This window comes from Ursus maritimus, assembly GCF_017311325.1.
Source record: "Ursus maritimus isolate PB19 chromosome X unlocalized genomic scaffold, ASM1731132v1 scaffold_X1, whole genome shotgun sequence".
In the NCBI taxonomy this organism is placed as follows: domain Eukaryota; kingdom Metazoa; phylum Chordata; class Mammalia; order Carnivora; family Ursidae; genus Ursus; species Ursus maritimus.
Window position 1 is genome coordinate 117160452 of NW_024423319.1, and position 17451 is coordinate 117177902.

A 17451-nucleotide genomic window follows, 5' to 3' on the forward strand; every position below is an offset into this window, starting at 1 on the left:
TGAGAAAGGCTTAGTTTATGTATTTTGAAAACGGTGTCATGGGCTGAGGAATTGTGGATGGTCTCAGAAAAGGTGGACAATAGTTGATACAGGGGTACCCCGATGCCTCAAAATTGCTATTATATGGCTTCCTTATAAAATGGTCCCTCACCATTGTCACCAGTGTAAAACCCATCTAAACAACTTGGTGAAATCAAGAAAATGATATTTTTGATAGGGTAACACTCAAGCTGTCTTTGCGATTTCAGTGTGGTTTGTGATTTCAGTGTTGATTTAAACAAATAAGGGCAACCTGATGGGCAAGGAAATGTACCAGCCCTGGGTGGGAGATCTGACTATCCTCTTTCTACGTTGTTCTTGCTGGCGGAGTCCAGGTGGAGAGGTGATCTGCTAGAACTATTTGTCAAAGCCTTCTGTGTAAGTAAAAATGAAATTGAGACCTGGGGTAAAATCCACAAACTCCCCCAGGGGTGGAAATGGCAGAGAGGAAGTCAACGCCACCAAATAGGGTGGTCAAAGAATAATGTTAGACCACTGGGCTTAGAGGCCCTCGACACATATCTCTATAGTGTGAACTGCCGAGCTACGTATATCTTTTGTGTGTCCACACTCACCTTTTCTGTGACCTCCCAGAGGACTGTGATTTCCCCACAGTCAGGCTGTGTCTTATTTCTCTTTGAATCTGGAACACCAGGTAGACCGCCCCCCTTCTCTGCCAAACTCCACTGCCCCTCAGCAAATCTTCGAGAAGTGAATGAATGCATGCACGCACACATGCACATCTCCTTGAAAATGAAGCTCCTTCCTCTCCTCTTCCCTAACTTTCTAAAGGGCATCATCCACGCCTTTCTCTTCTTTTCCCCAGGATCCCCAGGAATGATTTTGAGACATGAGTGTTTCCCGACTGCTTCACCCCATGCCCAGTTTCCAACTTTGATTGATGGTCTCATAGGGTTGATGTGAGGTTTAAAAGAAGTAAGAACCATGGTGAGCTTCAAACATCTCCCGAAACTGTACACACTCTCGATGAAAGTTACCTGTCACCATCGCCATCATCATTGTCATCATCACCAGATCACTTTGTCTTGTATCTGCCCTCAGCTTGTCCTTATGTCTCACCTGAACTATAGCCATAGGCCCCCACCTGCTTCCCTCAATTCAGGGCTTCTCCCTGATTCTGCTCATCACACCTGGAACTGTTAGAGTGATCTTCAACCACAGAATCTACTCCTTTGTTGGGGGGGAAAAAAAAGGACGAAACAAAACTCCGGAGGCCCCTGTTGCCAACTAATGTCACCGTCAAAGCCATTTAGCACACTATTGCATAGAAAAGAAGAAACCCATTTTGTTTGCAGCCTGTTCTGAGAATGCACCACGGATTTATGTTGCTTTGTCTTAGAGCACTGGGTTTCAAACTCTTTCTCCACAATCTACAGTGAGGAATATGTTTTACGCCTCAGTCCAAGAAACATATAAACCAAATGGTGCTTATCTTTATCAGAGATACACCTCGATATTGTCTCTAATGTTCTCTCTTGCCCTCTTCTATCTGATTCTTTATCCTTTTCTAAAACACACTTGTTGGGGCGCCTGGGTGGCTCAGTCATTAAGCGTCTGCCTTCGGCTCAGGGCGTGATCCCAGCGTTCTGGGATTGAGCCCCACATCGGGCTCCCTGCTCAGTGGGGAGCCTGCTTCTTCCTCTCCCACTCCCCCTGCTTGTATTCCCTCTCTCGCTGGCTGTCTCTCTGTCAAATAAATAAATAAAATCTTTTAAAAAAATAAAACACACTTGTCATGACCCACTAAGTTTTCGTGTTTCATAAGGGTTTATGACCCACAGTTTGAATAACGCAATATTGGAAGGCAGATGGAATAGAGAAGAGGCAATCAGGAAGAAAAGAACACAAAAGTCAATGTGGAAAACTTGTAGTTCTTGTTTGCTGTGGCTCTTAGGGCCCTGGGAAGGTGGATGGGGCAATGTTTCTGTAGGGCCACAGAAAGGAACCTAGGTTGACCCTTGGCCTAAGTGTCTAGTCCCTTCTCTATCTAGAACCTAACTATGGAGTGCCGGGCGGGAGGCTTCCTTGTGCTGCTTCACTGCTCTCTCTCTCTCTCAATACCGAGCCAGGCGTACAGCCCGGAGGAGGTAGATATGTGAGGCTTTAGCTTCTCAAGAGGTAGAAGCCCTTAATGAAGGCTACAATATCATGTGAAAAGTAATCTACGTCCTCCAGGATTTCCTAGTCAGTCAATAGAGAAAACACAGATCCATCAATTATATTAAAAGATAGAACAGTGGATGGCATTTATCCACATTACCGATGGTGACACGTATAGATACGAGCTGTCTCGTCTACCTAACCCAGCAAAAACTGGGGAATGACGGAGCGGTTTCTCTGCAGGCTCCTCTGTGATTTTCTTCTTGGACGCTCCCCTCCATACCCCAGGGCTTTGACCGTGTCAAGTTCGCCCATGTAGGTTGCTGTATGATTCTGTTCTGCTGCGGAGCAGGCAGCCCGGCCTGATCGCAGGTGGTTCTTTAAGCCATAGGCTTTGTGCCTCTGTAGTCATAAATGGCTTCCTTTATGTTCTCAGACCATAGTTTTCTCTCCAAGGTCTTGTCCCTACTGGTCACATGTACTCATATTTATGTATCTTTTTTGGAGCAGCAACTATTATTGCACAAGGCCTTGGCATCTTGAACAAAACTTTTGTCACTGCAGTTCCTGAAATATTCTGGCACCTTTCGAAGATGTGAAGACTACACTATTCTCTCTGTTGGGATCATGGCCCAAAAGGAAACCTGATAATTACAAAGAATGTCTCATCCCTGAAATATGAATAGGAGCTCCCATTTTTGCTTTTCTTCTTTATTTCCCCATGGGTGAAACAAAGGCAAGTAAGTATTAACTGAAATTAAATACCAAGAGCTTTTATACCAATCATACTTTCCAGATCATTTGAAATGGAGTCGTCAAGATGATTTGCACATTGAATTATTTATAAAACTGTTACACATGCAAAGCTCTGAAAAAGTAGTGTAAGGGGTCTTCACTTAAGATAGGAGTGGACAAACTACCGCCCAAAGGCCAAATCCAGTCTGCCGCCTATTTTTATAAATAAAGTTTTATTAAAACACAGCCACACTCGTCTGTTGCTATATTGTCTAAGGTTGTTTTAATGCTACTGCAGAAGAGTGGAATAGTTTTGGCAGAGACCATATGGCCCACAAACCTGAAAGTATTTACAATCTAGACCTTTACAGAAACGGCTTGTTGGCCTCTAATTTAAGAGGTTAATATTAATTCGATATAGTAATTTATTTTTTTATTATGTTATGTTAGTCATCATACAGCACTTCATTAGTTTTTGATGTAGTGTTCCATGATTCATTGTTTGCGTATAACACCCAGTGCTCCATGCAATACGTGCCCTCCTTAATTTATAGTTATTATCTATGCAGTTGATCCAGCATGCCGTTCTATTCATTTCAATGTCTTCACTATATTTCGCAATAAGAGTGTTTTTTAATGATCAGACCTTTATAACTCTCAGATGTTTTAAGTGATTATATTATGTTTGTGTTTGTATCTGTTTTTTAAAAGATTTTTTTAATTAATTAATTTATTTATTTATTTGAGAAAAAGAGAGAGTGAGAGTGAGAGAGCAGGAGCAGGGGAGAGGGGCAGAGGGAGAGGGAGAAGAAGGCTCTCCACTGAGCAGGGAGCCTGACGCTGGGCTCGATCCCAGGATCCTGAGATCCTGACCTGAGCCGAAGGCAGATGCTTAACTGACTGAGCCACCTAGGCACCCTTAAGTGTTATTTTATATTTATATTATATTTATATTATAAACACTTAAATATAACATAATTCATTGTATAATATAATTCATTGTAATCTGATTCATTGTAATCTGACCTCCCTCCTCTTACCCTCCTTATCGTAGATCCCACCCAACGTACACAGATTCAGACTTTCCAGGGATGTCTTTCTTAGACATGCCTGGCATTACATGACAAGGCTGGTGCAAATATAAGTAGAAAAACACGTCCCACAACAGAGTTTTGGATTATCTTCTGTTAAGATGCTTCAGCTGCCAATTATAGAAACCAAACCCAAAGTGGCTTAAATAATAAAGAGATTGATTGTGTTACTTTACAAGGAGCCCACGGATAGGCCAGTTTCAGGACTCAAGAATTTCTTCTTGGCCATAATCAGTGGGTCACTTTGTTCTTTGGCTGGCTTCCCTCGTTGTGACAAAATGACTGCAGCAGCCACTGGCATCACAGCCTCTATGGCAGCACGAAGAAGCAGAGAAACAGGGATTCTTCATCAGGTATCTTTTCAATAATAGAGGAGTATTTTCCCCGCCGCTTTCCCGTAGACTTGCCTCCCTTCTTCATCCCCAGAACGCAACGTCTGCCAGTGCCCAAATCCACAGTGGCAAGCACAAAGAAATCACCAGAACTGGCTTGACCTCAGATTCCTTTGCTGAGCCTGGGGTGAGTACTCATCCCAGGATGCATGACCTCCGGGAGGGTAAGCACATCACAAAACAGGAAAGGAAAAAATTGGTAGGGGACATAGTAGGATAAAGATGGATTTAGATTAGAAACTATTGGCGTACATAATGGCAATGTCATCTGTCATTGCAAAGAAGCAATAGGGAGGAAACCATTCTTCTATCACATTTATTTGTTTTAGTGTCTAGCACGGGCCTTGGCATAGATCTGTGGCTCAGGAAATATATGAGACATTGAACGGAATGGGTTTAGAATTCGATCAGAGCACATTTATTTATATAGTGTTTCCATGTTGTAGAGAATTGTTTCCTATGTTTCAAAGAATAATCAAAACCAAGGATGGAAAAGGAAAGGATGAAGACCCTAATAGTTTTCATCTAATTACGTCATTTGTCCAGTTACTGAGTCTGTGAGAGCTGTTTTCATGGGAGCAACTGGCAGAAATTTGGAAGCGTTCCCAAGGCGTAAAGTTTATGATTTAAAGATATTTGATTCCCTTCTTACTTGTTCACTATAAAACAATATCTGTCAAAAGAACAAAAGTAGCATTGGTCCCTTACACAGATGAATCATGGAACACTACATCAAAAACTAAGGATGTACTGTATGGTGACTAACATAACATAATAAAAAATTATTATTTAAAAAAAAGAATAAAGAAAGGTGGGAAACTCCAAAAAAATAAAAATCAGACCATGTGTAGATACCCTCGTCTGACTACCTTTTCAACTTGAACTATAAGCTTTGGCTTTAAAACAAGTAATGATGAAACTTCTTTAATTTGGAGTTTAATTTCCTTAACAATCCACGGTATTTCTTTGGGATAAGTGATCTCTGTCTTTTTGTTCTCCTACCTGCTTTCTTTCCCTTATGATCCAGGAAAGAAATATGGCTTAAGAAAAGACTTGCCAAAAGCCATTTTTCTTGCTCTGATATTTGGAAACTTCTGTCTCTGCAAATATAATGCCTACCTAGACTAAGTTAAAAACATTGTGTTTGATTTAAGGAATGTGCAATAAAAAATGCAAGTTCAGATGCCTGGAAAGACAGACTAGCTCCTAGCTTAGGGAAAAATAGCAGCAGGGCTGCCCTTTTGGAACATGAGCATATAGCTTTTTTTTTTTCTTTACTCACAGCATTTGAATATGGAAAAAATGACAGCAAGTAAAAGATCCTTCTAGGGCATAATTTGATCATGACTGGTTATTACAGCAAGCAGTGATTATAAAGAACGCCTTGTTAAGGAAAAACCATCGTTGAGCTTTTCAAACCCATGGCATCCAAGCCATGTGATCTCCTTCCCTACCTTACCTTTTGACAGAATAACAAGCCATGATCAAGAAATCAAATATCTCATTGATTTTCTGTAATAGAAAAATACTTGCTTTGAGGCTCAAGAATCTACAAGGTTTATTTTTCCTCTTAAGGAAAAATTTCAGAACTAATTACTTTGCCAAAATAATTTACACAAAACGGAAAAGGTTTCTTAGCATTTAATTTAACTGCAAGCATGGTGACCTCCAAGAGCTGACTCCCTTTACAACAGTGGGAGAGACTCACAGAATGTTCTTATTTTCTGACCGCAGCTTTGCTAATTTCACCACCACTTCAACATGTAAACTACGAGGATTAGTACATTTCACAAGTACTTTGGGGAGCCTCTGCTCTGAGGAGAGGCATCTCTATTGCTTAAGAATGCCATAAATATTTTCTTCCCTGAGAAACATAGACATTTTGGAAACAGATTTTGAAAAATCTAACCCAAGGTGCTAGCAGGCTAAAGAAACAATGCTTAATTCACTGGGGTTCACACCAAGAAAAATGACTCAATCGCCCTGTTTCTACTTGCCTCCTATTGCAATCAAGGTTAAGGGAAGAACTGCTAAGGATAAGGTGATATATAAGTGGAAACTTTGACCTATGAACTTGATTAAATAACCAGTCTATAGCATGGAAGATTTCTTAAAAATAGCATGAAAAAAATATAGCTAGATCCAAAGTTGACCGAACAGTGGGACAAGTTTGGACTTGAATACATTGTTTGCCACTTTTTCCACGTAGACTGCTTTCTTCCAGAATTCTTATTCGTCACTCTCTTAAGCCCTAGTTCTCACCAAAGTAACTGTCGTGAATTAGCAATTTTCTCATCTTTTTTCACCAGTAGAATTCTTGCTTGATAAAGGGTTGGATTACCAGGAATAAGACATTAAGAGGCTTAGGATAAGAAAGGATCTCCTAGACGAAATAGTTACCATGTGATTGAGTGGGGGAAATCCCTACCAAAATTCAAAGGCCCCTGAGAAGACTAACCTCGTCCTTTAAGACCGAACACAAACGTTAGCCTTCCCAAGCAGAGTTGGAGACTGCCTTCTCGCTTCTGACCTCCCACTTGCTAGATGCCTCCACTGAAGCATTTCTTCATTTCGCTTTAGTGAGGTTTCCGTGCATCTGTCTTTGGCACTAAACTCTGAGTTTCTCAAAGGCAGAGATAGTGTCCATTCACCTGGGTTCATAGCACCTAGCTCTGTCTCACCTACAACGTGGGCTGTATCGATGTTGGATGGAGGGATGGATGGAGCAGGGATGGATCAATGTATGGGGGACGAGCCCACTTTCCGGAGGGAAGATGCTGTTTAAACAGATAACTAGTATAGTGTAAATAATATTCCCATGCCAAGGAGATCCGTCACGTTCTGTGGCGCAATATCCGGGGACAGAGAATACTTGTTTGCACACCGAGGCCAGACCGCCACTTCAGCTCCTTTCCTAAATCTCTGCGGCGAATCCCAGTCAGCTCTCAGACTGGAGCATCGCACTGGTCCCATTGGGTCCCCTGTCCTGGGCTGGCTGCCACGTTTCCTGCCAAGAAGCAGGGGTGGCCACTTTCCTGCTAGCTACGTCCCCCTTTTTGTCAGGGCTGCCCTCTCTTCCGTTTCTCGGGACGGACTTTGAAGAGGCAACTCAAAGCAGTAGGGGCAACTTCAAGTCCATTCCACTGAGGATGGTGATGGCGGTAACAACTGGCTCCAACACCCAGCTGCCTTTTCCTGGGATGGGACTTTGCCTGGGGTTTTAGTTGCCCAGCTGTCATCAGTCCCGCCGTGTTTTCAGTGTTGACTTATGCTCGCCAGATGAACTTACACCACTGAGATGAATCATTGGAAAACACTAGACGTGGGGTATGGCGCAAGGAATGGCCCTTAGGTGCCGGGGCCACTAATAATATCGTAACTTCTTTGACATAGCTTCCTGTCCCAAATTGGAAAGACAATATCTGGTTTAGTCTTTTTCTTGCCTTAGTCTTAGGAGTCTGTGGCTCAAGAGCCCACAAAAAGGGAAGTGGATGAGACTAAAGGATGAGTTTGAGTTTTAGTGAGGGATAAAATACAGTTTTAGTAAACATTTTTTTAAAAGATTTTATTTATTTATTTGACAGAGAGAGAGACAGCCAGCGAGAGAGGGAATACAAGCAGGGGGAGTGGGAGAGGAAGAAGCAGGCTCCCAGCGGAGGAGCCTGATGTGGGGCTCGATCCCAGAACGCTGGGATCACGCCCTGAGCCGAAGGCAGACGCTTAACGACTGAGCCACCCAGGCGCCCCCTAGTAAACATTTTTATAAGACATCCACAGATTGTATATGTCGCCTTATCCACATTCGTACATATAATTTAAAAACTGTATTTTGTGTTTTATCAGGACAGGCATGGGAACTTGAAAAGTAAACAGATTTATATATTTATCAGTGTTCTCAGAGGCAAACAACAAGCACCGAGTCTGGATAACTTAGGCAGAAAAGGGATTTAGGGAACCTAAGAACTAGGAGGTGTCATGAGACAGTCTCGTTGGCCAGCAATGAAAACATCACCAGGGCCGTAAAAACAAATCTGGTCGAGCCTCTCATCTGTCACTCCCTTTCCAGAAAACATGCTCCACCAGAGTGGCAGACATAATGGACGCTTTATATTGGCCCAGACACGTGTTTCCTTTCAGATCAGGGAGGTGCGACTGGAAAGATTATTTCAGTAGTTTCAGGCAGGTCAGAAACTCTGACTTGTGAGTCCCCTTCTTGCCATAAAGTTGAGCTCCCAAGTCTGTGTGTTCCAGAGTACTCCAGTGCGTTGTGAGAGCCTCCACCTTCTCCCGCGCTTGACAAACGAGGTTTCAGCCTTTGCTTGAATACGTCCAGTACCTGGGAGAAAGGGCTTTTTAAAACAACAACTATTTTAGAATAATTTTAGATTTATAGGAAAGTTATAAAGTCAGTTACAGAGTTCCCTGATGCCCCTCAGCCATTCTCCTCTAAGGGTAGCATCTTATGTAACCTCGGTTCACTTATCACCATGAAGGAACCGACATCGGTACATTGCTATCAGCCAAACTACAGACTTTGTTCAGATTTTACCAGTTTCCCCACAAAATATCCTTTTTCTGACCCAACGTCCCATCTAGAATACCCCATGCATTTGGCTGGGTATCGTTTTTCTTTCCTTTTCTCTCTTTTGTAAAAAAAAATAATAATAATAAACATTTCTGATCTCACACAGTTTCTGGGACTATCACAGCCTGGTTGTTCTGGTTTAGGTTCCGGTCCATGAGGTTTGCCATCAAGCTCAGCCGGGGCTGCAGTCATCTGAAGGCTTGACTGGGGCTGGAGAATCAGTGTCCCGGCCCACTCATGTGGCTGCAGGCTGGAGACTCCAGTTCCTCACCACCACATAGCCCTTTGCATAGGGTTGCTCTTGACACAGCTTCCCCAAGAGTGAGGGATGCAAGACAGAAAGAGCAGCTGAGATGGAAGCCACAGTGAGCAGTGTTTTCTTTCTTGTTTTTGTTTTTGTTTGTTTGTTTTGTGAGGCAGCTCATTCCGTTGCAGAACAGCTCCATTTGCTGAGAAAACGGTCTTCCTATAAATTCCTCCTGGATCCTTGCTCTGGCCAGTGGAGGGCTGGCCAGGAAGTCTCTTTATCCACCATGTTTAGTCCTCTAAAAAAAAATAAAAAAGAACTAGTGTCCCCTGAGTCTTCCCTGCATGCTAAAGACGTGTTCGTACATCCATTCATACAACTGTTCACCGTCAAATGCTGTTCCACACCTGATCTAAATGAGGACAAAATGCTTCATCCGAAGAAATAGAAGGCTGTTTATTCAAAGAAACTGCTCTATTCCTCTACCTGTAGACAGGAGTCTGGTAGAAACATAGCCATAGGCAGACTCGCATTTCTTTCTAAATTGAAAGAAATTGTTATTCAACTGGATATGTAAAAGCTCAACAATTTATAAACATTTTTATATTTTTCTACCTAAAACAGAAACTGAGTTTGGGTATGGATCGAGCATTGTGACAAGTGGAAAAATGCAACTCTTCTGGAGTTGGGTGTCATATGGTTTGAGCCCATAGCTGCCCTCTAGGTAGAGTTATGCACAGACCAGGGCTTCTCAACCAGAGTGATTTTGTCCCTGCAGGACATTTGGCGATGTCCAGACACATTATTGGTTGTCACAACAGGGACCAGGTGGGCTCTCTGGCATCTAGGGAATTGAGCCTAGGGATGCTGTTAGGTACCCTACTATGCACAGGACAGTTCCTCACAGCAAAGGGTTATCTAGCCCCCAGCATCACTAGAGCCAAGGCTAGAGGTTAGATACAGTCTCTAAAGGGCCACTTCCCATTCTGCCACCAAGTGTCTCTTTTATAGCATTTTCCCCTCACTTTTTAACTGAGCTCCCCTCACTGCCTTTGAATTCCTTTGGTTTGTGTTCTCTGAGAGTCTGCGTTTCTGGTCCAAGTCAATAGCGAGGCAGCTGTGGTTGGGAAAAGTAAGGGAGGTGCTGCCAAAAGGCATTCCTTCAAACTTCTCTCAGCAGGATTTTCTGAGGATTGGAAACAAGCTAGAACCTTCCTTTGAGGCTAGGATGGAGGTGCAAACTCCAAGACTTGCCAGGTGTGCAGTGCCAGGGTTAGGCGTCCATGCTGGCCAGGGGTGAGTGTGAGGACTGTCTCATTAAGTGAAAAAGAGAATGTTTGTATTTGTTGTAAGTAGCTAAGCATTTTTTAAATTGCAGGTCACTATTCACAAAGATCACTTTTTTTCCCCCTGTAACGAAGGTTCAAGATATTGTTTGGAATCTTGGAGTTTGAAGTACATATTATCCTTGTGGGACTATGTAAACTCTCATGCTGGTGGGAATACAAATGAGTGAAACTAGTGGGAAAATGTTTGATGTTACCTAGTAGAGCTTAAGATTGCGTACATGTTGACCTGACAACGCAGCTTGTACGTATCTACCCTAGAACAGTGGTTCTTTGATTTGAGTGGGAACCAGAATCCCCTGGAGGGTTGGTGAAAGCACACATTGCTGGGCCCCACCCCCGAGTTCCTGAGTCAGTAGTTTTGGGGTGGGACCATAGAATTTGCAGCTCTAATGAGTTCCCAGACTGTACTGACACCAGTGGTCCCAGAGCCACATTCTAAGAACCACTGTCTGAGAGAGGGTCTTGGACATGGACATGGCAAGACATGTGCAACATTGGTCAAAAACATTGGTCCTGATAGTCTCAAGCTAGAAACAACTCAAATTTCCAATGAACCATGGTATATTCATGCCAGAAAGCAGTGTATAGCCATCAGAATGAGGGACCTACAGCTACCCACCTCACCCGGATGAATTTCCGAAGTGTTGCGGAATGACATAATGAGGCAGGAGAGAATACCTGCAGTGTGATTCCATCTATGGGAACCCAAAAGTGGGAAAAACAAACTGTATTCTTTATAAATGCATCTGCAGATAGTAAAACTACAAAAGAAAGCAGGTGATTGATTATTGCAAAAATCAGACCAGTGATTACCTGGGAGGGGAGAGGAAGGGAAGGCACACAGGGGGCTTGGGCACGAGCAGTAGTCTACCTCTGAACTTGGCTGTTGGTGGTGTGGGAGTTGGCCTCCTATTACTAATTTAAACTGTACATTTGTAGTTACACACATCTTTATATATGCTATGTCTTCCAATTAAAAAGAAGTTTTTAAAAATCCTTCTATCTTAAAAGAAAACGTCCCCTATCCTATCTGTGTTCTGGTTCTTTGACAACTTGCTTGAATTTTAGGATCTACCCACTGGTTATAAAAACTAAGTCTCTTAAGCTTTACTATATAGTTTATTTTATTTTTCATTATGTTCAGTTAGCCAACATATAGCACATCATAAGTTTTTGTTGTAGTGTTCAATGATTCATTATAGTTTAGTTATTCTTCTGGGTCAATGATTAAAATGAAGGAATAATAGAATGTATTAAAGAAATATACCTTTGTTACAATCAAATACATTTGGTGGTATGAACTAGTGATGACTGAAGTGTTACAAAGTAAAAGTCCTGTCCTATTTGGAGAATGGATTGAAATCTTGTGTTGTTAGTATGTTTATTGTCATACGTTTTATAATAAGTTATGGGAGGCCATATAATTAATCATCTTCTGGACACTGGAGAGAAGAACATACCCATAATGACAGAGATTGCTGGCTCTTCACCACATTACAAGCGACTTACTTAATGTCCCCCTATACAAGTCTCAGAAGGGTGCACGCTCTTATGAACTATGTCTATTTTGTGAGAGGAAATCATTCTTGCAATATTTCTTTGCTTTTTGAAAGAAGAGGGATTGAATGTGTCTGTTGATTATACTGTGATGTCTTTTGCCTCCAAAAATCCGGGGAGAAGGAGTTGGGAACATCTGCAGCCCTGTGACGATCCTAGGAATGCTCATTTCTGGTTAAGAATGTGCGTGCTGTCTTTTCCTGATATCAGAGTCTGGCTTTTAAATTTGATTGGGCTGAGCCTCTTTCTGAACTGCGCTTTTGAGTGTATCCTGTAAAGAACCAATTCCTAATCCTCCTTTTGAAACATAATTTTCCTTGCGGCACGGGCTGCGCTTCCCCTACTTGATCACAGTGCAGATTCCCGATTCGCGCCTCCCACACATTAAGTTGACGGTTGTGTAATCCTGAACTGCATTCTTGCCATGATGACTGGCAACGTTTTCTGATGACATCCCAGGAATTCAATTGCAGCTGCCTACTGATATGAGTGGCATCTTTATTATTTGGTGAGTTAGCCAGACGCGCTAAGTAAGTTTGTTGCAAGCACAAGCTGCTGAAGGGATACATGCCTTACTTATTATAGTGAAAACTTAGAAAGGACCCAAATGTCCATTGGTAGAGGAATGGTTAATGAAATTACGGTACAGCTACACTATGTAATACTATGCAACCCCCCGAGAGAAAGTAGATCTGAATTTATGCACGTGTGTCAGGGGCCTCATGAGGCACTCGATGTGCATCGTCTCATTAAATCTCACAACAACCCCATGAAATTCCCATTTTATAGATGAGGACACTGAGACTTGTCCCAGGTCACACAGTTAGTAAATGGTGCAGCACTAATTAGATCTGACTTCTCAAGACCCCAAATTCATTTCCTTATCCAGTTACACTCTACCAGCTTATAAATGTCAAAACCATATGTTCTGTTGGCTCTCCTCTCGTGGAGATTTGATTCAAGGTGACATTGGTTTGCATAAACATGAAGAATAGGAAGAGACTCATGTAATAGCAACAGCAAACATATCTAAGTGTCAACACTAAATTAATTCTGAAGGAGGTAAGTTTCCTGTACTTTTCATGATTGAAACAAAATTTAAGAGCATACATCAAGATTCTTGTTGTGTGTACTACCCAAGTCAGAGATTTCCGTGTAATTTCAGAGCCATTATTCTGTCTAAAATGCCGAATTATGAGTGAAGTGAGAAGTCATGCTTTTGCTCAAATGTGGGTATTGATAGTGTAAGATACCACGTGTATGCTTGTGTTTACAACTTTTTGTTCTTCTAATATTTACAGATGGACAGAAGAGAAAGAAATCTTTGCGAAAGAAACTGGATTCGCTAGGAAAGGAGAAAAACAAAGACAGAGGTAAGGGACAGAATGAACTAGAGCGGATGCATCGTCCCTGGAGCATAATGGTTGAATTTGGTGGGGTTTTTCAATTGCATAGATTTATGCGGTTCAACTCTGTTATGCAAACTGGATTTCTACGATTGAATGTCATTAAAGCCTGTTTTGGTCTACTCTTTTGTGTTTGAGTGGCCCCGTACTGAATTGATGAATTCAACTGGTTTGAGCAAGGTGTGACTTCGGCCAAGTTTATGGTTCCAATTATGATCCTGGCCAATCAGCAAGGCATAAGAAGAACCTGGGCTGAGTAGCCATGGACAGCATCTCTAACACTAACCAGCTGTGTGGCAAGTCCAGATCGTTAGGCAGGGCAAGTTGAATGAGAAAAAGCTTGGATTCGCCTCCCATGACTACTGGAAAGAGACAGTCTCGTCCTCATGGGCTACTGGAGATGGGCCATTCTCAGCATTTTTATGTCAGATCACAGCATGCTTGTTTTTTGCCCTATATGTTTTGGGAATTGTTGATTCTCTCTATACTGTTTTGTGTCTCCTTCTATGTCTATTTAGGGAACTGACACATTCGCCACTCTTTCAGAGGTATTTGTGGTCATTTTTAACTAATATTCATTGAGCCTGCATGATGGGCACCTGGGCCCCATTAGCGCAGTACAACTCTCTGTGGCTTGTTTGTATGGCCCCATATGAACTGACTGCTGAATGGTGTGGTTGTATGAATGTATTCCCATTTTATGTGACATAATGAATGAGTGTTGAGTGAGGAAAGCCATATGTCTCACCTTGGAGTTCTTTTCTATAATGAGTGAATTTCTGCTTGAAAAATAACGGGAGGCAGTAAAACCGAAGGTATAAAAATAAATGCACTGTGGTCAGTACTGGACAAGACCTAGTCCAGTCCACACCGTTGATCCCAGACTCTACACCCATGTTGTGAACTGTGCCCAGAGTGCCATGACATTTGGTTCTTTGGAGATAAAAGAATTCTAAAGAATGGGGAGCCAACGTTTTACTTCCCTTAGAGCGTGATTTCTCAACCTGGGTCTATTGACATTTTAGACTGGATAATTTGCTTTAAAAAAAAGATTTATGTATTCATTTGAGAGAGAGAGAGCGCACGCGAGTGGAGGAGGGGCAGAGGGAGAGGGAGAGAGAGAATCCTCAAGCAGACTCCCCACCAAGCGCAGAGCCCCATGCGGCGCTCCATCCCAGGACACCGAGATCATGACCCGAGTTGAAATCAAGAGTCGGCCGCTTTACTGACTGAGCCACCCAGGCGCCCCCAGACTGGATAATTCTTTGTTATGGAGGCTGTCCTGTTCATCGTGTGAGATGTTTGGTGGCATCTCTGGCTGCTACCACTGGATGCCAGTAGCATAGCCCCCAACCAGAATATCTCCAGACATTTCAGATGTTTACCTCAGACTGGAAAAAGGGAGTTGAAAATGTGAATGATCCCTGCCTCCAGCTGTACAGTAGAGGAAGTTGTGGAACCTTTAAAATTCCCAGTGCCCCACCCCACCCCCAGCCAGAAAGTGTGATTCCATTAGTCTGTAGGGGTTACTGGACATGAGTAATTTTCTAACGTACTGATGTGCAGCTTCTAAGATGGGAACTTGGGTCCATATTAGCCAGTGTCCTCACCAAGGCACATCCTATCACAGCCGAGTCTGCTGCTGGGATAATCAAGGCACAGGGCGCTAACTCTTGTCTGATAAATCGTATTCTATTTAATCGGTCCGTATGTTCTTACCCTTCTTTTTAAATGAATATCAGTAACCAGGGTAGCTTTTTTAAACTAGAGTCTTACTCATTCTATTCCTGCCATTCATCACCTTTACCTCGCTAGATTAGAGAAATTCGTAGTGTTTACAGAGAGTATTAAAGGAGCACTCAGACTGGCATTAGTAATGTGTATCTGTAAAGTTGGTTTACTCGAGGATGATGATACTGATCTTAGGACTGAATACTCGTAATGGAGACTTTTAACGATTCTTCACCAGTGCCCGTTGCAGCTAGACTAAACAGAATGAGCGTTTTTGCAGGAGATGATTGAGTCCCTCAGCAGAGAGAGATGCATGTGTGCTTGCTTAGGTTACAAAGCAACAGGAAGCAAGGATGTGAATGAGCAGAAAAGGAAGGGCCGGGGGAAGTAATTGACCAGTGTGTCCTGGGCCAGTATACATTTTTCGGACCGTATCGTATTTACGTATTACATCTCAGGGAAAACTTGGCAGTGTTCCATAAGGCTGTACTGGTTGCTGACTGGAAAAAGGAAGGCAGGTTCTGGTGGTCCAAAGAAAAGACACATCGCCCATCCAGCTAAATTAAGGAAAAACACCAGGCTTCCTGGCAAAGAGGATTTTTTTTTTTCTCTTTTAAAGTAGCACTGATATTTAAAAAGATGTCCTGGGCTTAAGTGAAGCCTAATTACCTGGCGTCTCTTCTGAACAGAAGGTCCTGTCTATGTGCACACATCCGTTACACGCCGCCCTGGGAAGCAGGGCGGGAGGGGCCAGCGTGCAGGTCTTGCCCAGCTGTAATGGTTCACATTATTTTCTTCCACTTGAATATTAACATTGGGGTTCCTAACAGCTGCACATGTGGAAAATGATAATCACTGAAGTCCAAAAGTAAAAGAAGGAAAACAGGAAGCTCTCAGTGACCTCTTGGGTTAGGTCATCTAAAAATAAATAGGAGCAGCTTTTTAGAATCCAATTGCTCTCCCAATAAAGAGTGATTCATTAAGTGTTTGATATGCTGCTAGATTAATTGATTCAATCAGAATGAATCATGTCCTGTATTTTATTTAATTGCCTTGACATCAAACACAGCAGATCATGTGACACTCCTGTGTCCCTCCTGCCACTTAAGCCAGTGCCCATACGACTCTTGAACTCCATATGGAAACGAATTCAAGATGGATGCTGGGTTGGATGAAAACATATTTTCATCCAGAAGAGTTCCAAGTCCTTAATTTCTCTTAGTTAAATTACTTGGCAACCAAAAAGCACTTTTTAAACTTTCAGAACTTCAGCAAATTTCTTTCGTGGGTCAAAAAGAAATCACTTTTGGGGAAAAGATTTTTAAATAGCTACTTTGTTCCAGTTCATGTGGTTCCTAGTCACAGCGCAGGGGGACTAGGGTTTACCGTGGCACACGTCTGGGAGATAGGTTGCTGTGTCACGGGATATTTCAGACCATGCCATATAGTTACTGACATGAAATCTGGGGACAGTTCAGGTCTGGCACCTTTCTGAAGGCTGAAATAGTATCATGCCATGTTTTATTGTTCCTCAGTGTCCGAGTATGTTACCACACACCAGCTATGACGTAACACTCAATAGGAATAGTTGATACAACTTTATTTTGCATCATATTAAATAGCAGTAGAAAAATCAAGTATCAGTTATCACTATGTAGAAATTCTCAAAGAGAACGTATCAAATGGTGTCTTTGAGTGCGGTTACTGGAGACGAGAGAACCCGGGGGAACGTGATCCCAGGAGAGAATAGGAAGGGGCTACCTCACGCAGGACTGCGTGCACCCCTGCACGGTGTTTGGGCTGCATGCTGAGAACGTTGAGACACCATCGAGGTGCATTAAGGAGGGCACATCTTAATGGTGTGTTTCAGCAGATCGCCACACTGCAGTGTGGAACATGAACCTGGGAAGGGGGTTAGACAAGAGTGGAGGGAGGAAGCCTGATTCTCGAGGTGGAATCCCTTCTGGTAAGGACAAGGGCCAGGATGGGACCAAGGGAGTGAGTGGAAAAGGTGGCATACAGGAAAAAAGTAAGGGGAGAGGAGATGGTCCAGGAGATGGGAGGACGGAGAATTAGATGGGCCGTTTAGGTAGACGTCCAAACTGCCAAGGGTGATGGTAGCTTGGGGGTCTGACCGCGGGTCAGTCAGTGTCAAGAGAAGAGAGCAATGGGGGCGCCTGGGTGGCACAGCGGTTAAG

The 17451-nt window shown here is 42.8% G+C and overlaps 1 protein-coding gene across 4 annotated transcripts in view; it reads left to right on the forward strand.

The window, feature by feature from the left end:
• ARHGAP6 (Rho GTPase activating protein 6) overlaps nt 1-17451 on the forward strand; it is a 244423-nt gene that overhangs the window by 173333 nt on the left and 53639 nt on the right. For all 4 annotated transcript variants that reach the window (XM_040634551.1, XM_040634561.1, XM_040634566.1 and 1 more), the window contains one exon: nt 13418-13489. In XM_040634551.1, coding sequence (XP_040490485.1) covers nt 13418-13489 — 72 coding nt within the window. The remainder of the gene's footprint in view (nt 1-13417; nt 13490-17451) is intronic.